Source organism: Glycine max, chromosome 14 (genome assembly GCF_000004515.6).
Source record: "Glycine max cultivar Williams 82 chromosome 14, Glycine_max_v4.0, whole genome shotgun sequence".
Lineage (NCBI taxonomy): Eukaryota > Viridiplantae > Streptophyta > Magnoliopsida > Fabales > Fabaceae > Glycine > Glycine max.
In genome coordinates this window covers 8,818,969-8,829,727 of record NC_038250.2, presented here as the reverse complement: position 1 = coordinate 8,829,727, position 10,759 = coordinate 8,818,969, and the positions used below count along the sequence as shown (strand labels likewise).

At 30.0% G+C, this 10,759-nt stretch overlaps 1 protein-coding gene across 1 annotated transcript; it reads right to left on the bottom strand.

The window, feature by feature from the left end:
- Positions 1-4,076: 4,076 nt before the first annotated feature.
- On the bottom strand, positions 4,077-8,322 carry LOC100819890 (glycosyltransferase BC10). Its single transcript, XM_003545320.4, has 2 exons — positions 7,220-8,322; positions 4,077-4,958 (listed from the first exon to the last, which is right to left on the bottom strand). The coding sequence occupies exons 1-2, from the start codon at positions 7,718-7,720 to the stop codon at positions 4,317-4,319; spliced, it is 1,143 nt and encodes a 380-aa protein (XP_003545368.1). The 5' UTR covers positions 7,721-8,322; the 3' UTR covers positions 4,077-4,316.
- Positions 8,323-10,759: the final 2,437 nt, after the last annotated feature.

The window sequence follows — 10,759 nt, the reverse complement described above, 5'->3', positions numbered from 1 at the left end:
TTTATTATACAAAATTTGGAAATAAACATTTTAATACGTATTTGATTTATAAGAATAATTGACTTTGAATTATCATTTTGGCTATTGAATGATAAGATAAGATTCCTTTTAAAGTAAGTAAATAAAAAATATTTATTTGGTAAAATTGTAAAATTAGTCCCTCACTTTATTTCCAATTGCGGATTTGGTCATTCTATAATTTAATTCACAAATTTAGTCCCTCAGTTTTATAAATCCCTACAAAATTAGTCCTAGAAACCCGATTTGGACGTTGATTGTTAACCTCATACGTTGACTGTCACGTGTCAATGCCACGTGTGACTACCACGTGTCAACATCTAAGTGATTTCCCGTAAAAGCTTCATTTTTTGTAGCTAAAATTGCATTTTTGGTCTCTCAGTTTTACTCCAATTTCGATTTTGGTTCCCCTATAGTTTAATTCACACATTTGGTTCACCAGTTTTATAAATCCCTTTATAAATTGTTCCTGTAAAATTGGTCTTTTGAATGGTTTAGCCACTTGTACTAGAGACATGGTAGGTCTTGATAAATCTCGCACTTATTCCTCATCGCAAATTTTTCACTGACTTGGAACCCAGAGAAAAATCACTCTTTGTCTCTCTCCCACTTCTAGAGTTGTTCAACTTGGGAAAGTGATGCATGAATCCCAACCTGGGTCTGAAATTTTCATATTTCTTACTCTAATAGGTTCTATAATAACTCCCTTTTTTTTGCTCCCTCATGCGATATTATGTGTATACGACTACTTAAGTGACCTATGTATGACAATGATATTTTTGTTCGAAATTTGAAATACAACTTCTCCAGTAATGAAATTTGGATGAATTTATAAAAAGATTTATAAAACTGGGGGACCAAATGTGTGAATTAAATTATAAGGGGACCAAAATCAAAATTGGAGGACCAAAAGTGCAATTTTACCTACAAAAAATGAAGTATTTATAGGAAACCACTCAGACGTTGATACGTGACAGTGACACGTGACAGTCAACGTCTTAAGTAATGGTCAACGTCCAAATCAGGCTTTCAAAACCAATTTTGCAGGGATTTATAAAACTGGGGAATCAAATTTGTGAATTAAATTATAGGAGACCAAATTCGAAATTGAAGATAAACTAGGGGACCAAAAATATAATTTTACCTATTTATTTATTACTAAATTTATATCAACGTTTTAATTTTATTACACAAGTATTTGGAAATAAACATATTATTACTTAGTTATATCGAAACTTCAATTTTCATGCACAAATATTTAGAAATAAACATATTATTACTTATTTTATTTAAAAATAATTTAACTTTAAACTATTTCCTCTATTTTATTTTATCTGTAGTTTAGAGTAGCGACCACATTTTGAAAAAGGATTAATTATATTGATTATCATAATATTTTTTTAAAATAAAGCATATTTCTTTTATAAAAAATTAAATAAACTGTACAATCACAAATATATGTTTATTAGTATTTTTATTCTACCATAAATAAAAACATTTCAAAAAGTACATAACTCTTTTTTAATATTTGAAAAATAATAAATGTTTTGAGAAAAATATTTTAAAAATGGCACGAAAAGAGTAGCGTTGTAGCCTTTTTATTTTGTAGTAGTATAAGTGATTAACAATGATGGGAATTTGGTAAAAAAAAACTAGAATATTCAATTTTAATGTTATTTCATTTTGGTAAATTAAATTTTAAAATTTTATTTTTGATTATTTATGTTTATGAAAGTTTAATTTTAGTCCTTGTAAGATTTTAAGTTTCTTATCATTGCTAAGACCAAATGATTTAAATCTTTGATAAAATTTATTTTGAATCGTCGAGACTAAACTATTCAAACTTTTTTTTATGTATTTTTATGTATTCGGAAGTTTTGATCATCGAGACCAAACGATTCAAAAATATAAAAGGTCATAATCAATTTTTTTAAAACATAAATAAACAAAATAAACTTATTAAAATACAAAGCATCAAAATAAAAACTTTCAAAAACATAATATAATTAAAATGAAACTTTTAAAAATTAAAAAAAATAAAATAAAACTTTTAAAATTTAATACCAAAATAAAACAAAACTAAAATATGAACCAAAAGTAACGTTAAAAAAAAAAACAAAAACAACAATGGGAATTGAAAGGAGAAGATGGAGTGGGGACCATGGAATGGAAGGGCATGGTGGAACGAATAGTTTGGTAACGCGTGGCAATGCCATATTTACTTGTTTCCACTTTCCAGAACCTTCTCAGTTCTATGTTTCCATAATATTATTGTTCCTCTAAAACTTTTTTATTCGTTTAATTAAGGAAATTAGTCAAGCGGTTCAGCATCCACGACCAGATTTGTGTTCATTGGAAAAGGATTTTCTTTATTTCTTTTCCTTTCCATCTCTTTCATTATTATGATAAAAAAAAATGGTACTCTTTTTTTTTTTAGGTTAAAATGATACTCTTTATGTATGAAAAAAATGATACTCTTTATTATGTGTGTATTATACACATTTCAGTTATTTCTCCAAAATAATAGTCTATCATTTTAATTTTAGAAAAATAAATGATATTTTCTTTTATTTAATTTTTTTATCAATAAATATTAATGGTTAGTTTTAATTAGTAAGAAAATTTGAATATATATTCCTTTACCCTTTGCCACCAAACTAGCTTATGTATTATTATTTCATTTTATTTATTTATTCAAAAACTATAATAATGAAAGAAATAGGGGGAAGAAAAGAAATATATAAAATCAAGAGTCGTGTTTATTGGAGCGTACGAGTAATGTAAGCAAAACTATAGGCATCTCGACTTTTGGGTGTAATGTTTTTTTTTTTTTTTTTGGTTGGAATGGGTGTAAATTTTCTAATATGACAAGTTAGTTATTCAAGATATAGAATGAGAGTATATATTTATATCAAAAGAAGAATGAATATATATAATGAGGCTAATTATTTTTAATATTAAAAAATAAATATGGAATCAAATTTAAAATAATAAACAAAATCTAATTAGATCATGACCCAATCTCCACTTATGGTTTGGGACAAGAAGTTCAACAAACAAGCATAAATATATAACAAAAATTATCATAAAGTTTGAATAACGCACCTCACGCGAGTACACACAGTGAATTTGTATGCACCATAAAGGTTGAATTTTATATAATAAAAATTTATAATAAATAAATATTTTTTAACGAATAAATTATATTATAGTTAAAATTTATCATAAGTAATTTTTTTAAAATTTATAAATTATATTTTGAATTTATGATATGTAATCTATATTGTGATTTGAGATTATTTTTAACTATTAACAATTTATTTTGAAATTTTATTAAATATTTATTTATAATTAAATATGGAGAAATATATATTAAAAAAGATAAACAATTAAAAAAAACAAGTATACTAATAAAAATAAAAGATGAATAGTATGAGATGAATGAGAAAAATAATTTTCACGCTAATTGTTAAATTGAATTAAATTTTAAATTATAATGAATAAATATATTTAAAATAATACAAAAATGAAAACCAAATTTTCAATAAGACTAAGACAAGACATGTAAGTATGTAACTATGGAAATAACTCTTGGAAATGTTTTTGTTCAAGAATTACTTTCAAAAACACTTTATTGAAAAATAGCTTCTAAATACATTCTAATTCACGCATAAGAATTTAAATTTTTTAATATAAGAGTATATATCTCTAATCATCTCAACTGTTTTATATATACACTCTTAAATACAATTTTGGTTTCCCTGTAAATTGGACAAATGAATCTATATATGACCTATGTTAACACCTAAGTAAAAACATGGCTGAATCTATAAATTGGACAAATGAAATGTTTTATATATCTCTAATCAATTACTTAACATGGAGTCCAAAAATTTGCAGCCACACATAAGACTTTAGTTTCGTGAGAATACTTTTTGTGCCTCTATTATTTCTCATATTTTCATTTTTGTCATATTAAGGACAAAGGTTATGGTCACCCTTGCTTCACAACTTTGTCATAATCTCCGTAAACCTTAGAAAGTAAAAAAGAGATAAAAGAAAAGACCAAGCAATTAATATTAAACAAAAGTATGATCAAATACGTCTCCTTTGTACATTTAAAAATGACTCAACGGTGTATATGAAATGGAGTCACTCTACCACCTAGCACTCTCCAATCAGGCAATTATCATATCATCTCATGCCATATAATGAATATTACTAGTATCTAAGGACTTTATTCTACATCTATATTTTCCCGCAGTTGCAATGAAAAGAAAGTGAGAATAAAATATTAGTCAATAGTCCAAAACCTTTGAATCCACCATATGTAACAAAGGTTCCAAAGCACTAGGAGCAAATTTTCTGGCAAAAAGAACACAAACTGAAGAATTTCTATTGTTGTATAGGCAAATGTGACCTCCACGTACTCTATTGAAAAACTCCTCAGTGATATCATTTCTTCCAAATGTAGCAGGGTGAGCTCCACCCCTAGACCAGTCCACCCAAGTTATGCTCCTGTTTGCCAACACATTGGCTGCTTGAATGGTGAGCATGGTGGGGAAATAGTGCTCGTCCACGTAACAAGCCGGCCTACAATACTGTTCAAATATTGGATGAAATGTAGTGTCTTCAACTATGGTGATGGCGAGCTTCCGGTTTACTTCGAACCATTGAGAGCCCTTGCGCCACTTGGTGACATTCACCAGAGGGGCCATGTGCTCGTTGTAGCGCCCTCTTCCGTATGGACCAGGATCATCAAATGCACCCACAAAGCTGTGTTTGGATTTCATTATGTAGTGGTAGACAAAACTGAACTTGTAGAGGGGGATGCATGATTCAGACAGCAGAATGAACCACTCGTTGGAGATATCAAGCAATGCATTAGCAAGGAGTCTTCTTTCAGCATCGCACATGTTCATCCTTCCCCACTCAGAAACCTGCACAAGAAACACCAAAACATCATCGTCAGAGGCGTAAATAAATTGGATGAATGTTCACAAGAAAATTTCAATGCTCACAAGAAATCATCAACTCTTGCACAAAAAATTTCATGGTCACAAAGTTAATATAAATTAGACATCAGTATACTCTTTCATGGATGTTAAATGTTTAGATGAAAAACTCAATGCTACAAAACATGTAACAGAGGTTAAGCAAAAATCAATGACACAAGAATAATCTTAAGCTCTGAACTCTAAAATGCATCAAGTTCATGGTGTAAAGTAAAAGCTCATGATTCATTCATGAGCTCTTAGGTTAAAGATTCGCATTTATGATACAACTGAGTGTATATAATATGGACAAATGAATCTATACATGACCTATGTTAACACCTAAGTAAAAACAATGGATGCAACCACTAGGGATCTGCACAAGACACGTGTAAACATTTCTTCATACTTATTTGAAACTAAACCATCCCGCATAAATTGGCAATTTCCTTAAAGATATAACAAAGATTTATATTTTATAATGACTCAGCACTAAAAAAACAGAGAAAAAATTACTGGCTATCTTATCCTACCTGTTTACAACTTGTATCTTCACTAATTCTCAACATAAAATTTAATGGTTTACAGTTAACCAGCCAGTTAAATTAATTGTGGTTCATGTTCGTTGAAGGATTTGGTGAAATTGATTTTATAATCAGTCATTGAGCTCAAAGCTGCTACCCAAGTCAGTGAGTTCCCTAAATCTTATGTTAATTGCCATGGATTACAGTAGTCACCCTGGTAATGTGGAAGCTACATTCAGGTAGTTACTTTAACAAGACAATCAGATATGTAAGGCTGTGAATCCATAATATGAAAAGCAACAACCAAAAACAACAGCTTATCCGACTAGGTGAGGTTGGCTACATAAATCATACAATGCTATTGGTCTCAGTTAAAGACCAAATCCTTAAGAGATATTCAACATAAGATCTTTCTTAACAACTTCCTCCAAATTCCTTCCTGGTTTCTTTCTCCCCTTATCACAAGACTAAAAACATGCAAAATATGAAAAATAACAACCCTTGAACATAAATTGAGATATAAAACTAATCTTGTGCCTTCATCTAGCAATGTAATCTTTTAGGAAAGTTAGTCCTTTATATAATATTAAAGCCTCCATGACCAAGTGATTTCTAGTTTGATCCTTTCCACCCTTATTCTGTATAATTGAGTTGAATTTCCACACAAAATGGAGTGTTTTGGTGTACTGTTTACACCTTAAGGACAAATGGCGGTAGAACCAATCTTGTGCTTTTCCCTAATAGCTTAAGCTTTTAGAAAAGTAGACCATTGAGATCGACAAACCCTGGTTAAAATTGTGCATAATGAAAATTTATTGAGCTAACTTTTCCATTTTCCTGTAAAATCCTAAATGTGTAGACAATCCAGTAGGACAATATCTTAACCCCAGCTACAGACTTATCCTATGAATTACAAAAGGAAACAATGACTAAATAATTGTCAATTACTGCCATACCTCCTAGGAAGCAAGCTCAAGCTTAACCCCCGGATAATCTTTCTCTCTTTCTCCCAACCTTATGTCTTTCATATAGAACTTTACATAAGATTTGCAGATACAATGATATTACAATTCTGAACTTGTAATAAGCTATAGAGATTAGGTACTATACTCACTGGTTTCTATGTTCCCACTCATCTTCAAGGCTAATACATACCAGGACTCATCGCCATGTAAACACACATTCTAAAACCAACTTTATCTTCTCAGTAAAATTCATAATTCTTCTATTTGCACTGCTATTGAAAGATTACTAGAGCCTATTAGAAACCTAAATTCACAACATGGTAAACCTGCATGTTTTGCATCCCCTAATCAGACTATTCCTGAATTCCTTACCTAAAAATCTAGTAACCTGATGCACTAACCAAGTAACACTGATAAGAAAATCAACATTACCACCACCAGACTGAATTCAGAAAGTAAGATGTTAACTATAATCAAATGCATAGATGCCACCATCAGCAATAACTAAATTCTTATAAAAACCTTTAAACAAGCACAAACAAGGCCTAAAAGAAGACATAACATTTGTGAATAGAGATGAAATACATAGAAGTTAAAACTACTAAACTGAAAGCAATTAAGCATTAGCAACTTCAGATCAGGGGGGGTGTCTACAAGGGAAAAATGAGCAAATGCAGTTTCATCAACAGATAGCAGCATAAGATGGATATGGTCATACCTGGCTAGGGATTTGCCTGTTGTAAAAGACAGATGAAGAAGGAAACTGAGGTTGGTATGAGGGCAGTGAATGAATATATACGGAATAAAACTTCTCATGCCCCTTGAGAAACCTCTCCCAAAGGGGTGCTAGAGGCAATGGTCCCTTGGTCAGGAACATGAATGCGATCTTGGGAACTCTAGGATAAGGGTAACCCTTGATCCTTGGAACAAAGGAAGCCCTCCACAGAAGCTCTTTGTCACTCATATTGTGGATCGAGCTCGAAGGTGGCCTAATCCACTTATCCAAACCACCAGGTTCCTCATAATAACATGGCTGAAAACTAGAACTCACTGTGGTCACCACACTCTCAATTTCAAAATGCTTGACAGTGTATATGCTAATCAATGAGAACACAACACAGAGAGCAAAAAACAACACAAGTAGCCGCACTGGTCTCAAAGGTTTAGATTGGTTGATTCTCTCCTTTCCCTCTTCAAGGGTCAAACCCCTTGATTGCATCTTGCTAACAAATTAAAACCACAAAAAATAAAATAAAAAACAAAAAAGTTCTTCTATGGCAACCACCCTATTGGTTTTATGTAAGATCCAATTTGAATACAAATGAAGTCACCCAGTAATACAAAGGTGTGAAAATCACCCCGAGATCTAACAAGGGTGCAAAATCAACTTTTGAACATGTGATGTTGGGAATAACAAGAATATAGCACATGGGGTATTAACAAAACAGTGATTTTCTCAGGAACAGAAGCAAAGGGTGGGATTTTTTCTTCTTTTTTGTTGATCTTACCAAACCAAAGATGAAAGGGGTGGTGCAGGGTGAGTGGAATGAAGGAAGGAGTGAATAGTCAGAAGAAGAAAAAGTGTATGCTGCCGCACATAGTGTCGACCAGAGAGCGTGAATTTTGGATTTTGGAGATAATTGATGAAATGAATGAATGTGTGAATCTGGATTTGTTCTGTTGTTGTTGTTAAGTGTTGCGTGTTTGTTCCTACGACTTCTCGTATTCAGAGTTGCTTCCTCGTCATGTTGGGAGTGTGTGAGGGGAATAAGGATACGGAATCTTGAAGGCGGGTCTCAATTTTTCTTGCTTAATTTTGGTGACATTTATTTTGTACTCGCACATTAATGTGTGCATTTATTTACAGTTTTGCATGAAAGTTTACCGTATAAATCAGGCATCTGATTTTTTAACTTCCATTGTTCTTTTCCTCTGTTATAAGGTAGGAACAGTGTTTTGAGAAAATATTTATAAACTTTCCTTTATGTAAAAGTAATTGCTCAATGCTCATCCAATTCTGATTTGAAGGATTTTGTTTACTGTTTTTGATTGAAGGTTATACTACTATCATATTTGCGTCTACTTTTCTAACTTACCTTATTCTTTTCCTCTGCAATAAGGTAGACATAGTGTTTTAAAAAACTAATTAATTGAGTTTAATTTTCAACACTTGATGTGAAATTTCTACATTGTTAAGTCAACTAATTAAAAATTATGTTTGGTATAATTTTTAAAGTATTTATTATTTGACTGTTTATCATGAAAGTCTATCACAAATTTATTGTAGCAAAAGTTTATTATATTTCACTAATTTATTCTTATTAAAATCAATTTAAGTTACCTAATAAATATAATTTAATTGACAGTACATGTTGAGTTATCCAATTTTATTTTATTTTTACATTTAGAGTAACTTTCCTTGCAAGAAATATCATATAATATTTTTTAAACAATTAAGACATGCTAATCTAATGTATAAGGAATGCCAATGTAATATTTTTCAAATAATTAAGATTAGTATGGATTACAAAAAGTTTTGGGAGCTTATGTAATTTCATGAAACTTTGGGATGATTAGTGTAATTTAGTTTTGTGCATTCTCTCTTCATTAAATGTAAGAATAAATAAAGATTCTTTTTAAAATAAGAATGAATAAATTCAATAAAAAATATTTATCTAACGTGTATAAACGCATGATGTGAAGTATTAAATGTATATATTAAATATGTTAAATTACTATAATAATTGAATGACTTTTGTATTTTTATATTTTTTTACGAAGTATTTTTTATATGATAATCTTTTTCCTATTTTTTTTCCTGTTCAGCATGTGTCCATATACATAAATTTAAAAAAATGAGATTGAAAAGGTAACAATTAATAAATTATAAATTAATTAGAATAAACAATATTTTGAAATAAAAAAATTATTTCATACCTTTTAGTATCTTCCCTTTTTTTATTTATATAGCTCCATTTTTTATTAGCTTTTTTTAAAACAATCGATTTTTTTTAAAAGGAAATACTTTAGTAAAAGGAAAATGTAGAAGGATTTAAAAATATTTACAGATTTGAAAAGCAGTCTCATACCTTGTACTCTTGTAGTTTGCCTACAAAACCTTTTTGGATCATGCGTTTCGTTTATTTTGGTTTTAGAAAATCGTTTAGATTTGACTTTTCATCTGTAATAAGAGAAAGTTCTCCATTTATAGTCGACACCAGCTTTGAATTGTTAACGCATAGTCTTTTTTAACCAAAATCAAATCTTTCATATTTGTAATTCTCTAGACCTAAGAGTTTCACCTTACCATTTGGATCAAGTATTTCGTCCTTTCACATTTTAAAAAAAAAAAAAGATAATACTACATAGTGTAGTATTTCGTTTGTTTGGTTTTGCTCAAAGATCATAGTGTGATACATAAAAATAAAAAATAAATCATAGTTCCTTCTGATTATCGTTAGTTTCGCCTTTGGTAATTTGTATAAACCGGGAACGGCATAAAAGACCAAAATGAAGTCTGCTTATACATTGCTTTCGATTCATTAATTAATTTTTTCTGCCAAAGAAAAATAATTTGGCAAAAAATTGACAAACTATACAGCTATCCTATATATATCAATATAGGGTTGTCTCTAACTGAAAGCGACAATTTTCAACAAAGTTACAACTAAAGTAAAAATTCCTCTTATAAAAGATACACGCGGGGAAAATTATACAACTGCATTTATAGGTATAATAAGAAATGGAATGTAACGTTTTTTTAATGAAATAAATCAAAATTATTTTGATGGAATTGTATAACCAACTACACAAATTACATAAACAAAATAGTAATTATTTTTCTTTTAGATTAAAAAAATTCAAAAGGGAGAAAAAACCCGTATATGTAACCTAACTATCAGCGCAGAGCACATATACTATTGAAGACCATTTGGTGCATCGTCCACGTTAAACTAGAACTTTCCGCACCAAATGTTTTATTTCATTCGGTTTCTTATTTTTCTCGCTAAGATCATTTGGTGGAGATGAATTTGGACTTTCTTGCTACTATGGCAACTTCAAAGAAAGGATCCATTATGATTTAATGAAGTTTCAACTTATTAGATTACTCACTCAAAATGCATTTCAAGTTGCAATTGCAATTTGAGAATTGAGATACACTCTGGCAATAAATTTGTCTAATTCCTGATTTAAAAATTCGTGAATGCTATTAGGCAATACACCTAGCACAATTGACAATCAATTAAAAAATTGTGTT

Excerpts from the sequence above, each read along its gene's own strand:
- LOC100819890 (XM_003545320.4), bottom strand. The coding sequence starts at position 7,720 with ATGCAATCAAGGGGTTTGACCCTTGAAGAGGGAAAGGAGAGAATCAAC. Across the intron at positions 4,959-7,219 it reads ACAGGCAAATCCCTAGCCAG|GTTTCTGAGTGGGGAAGGAT; the intron begins GTATGACCATAT and ends TTTCTTGTGCAG.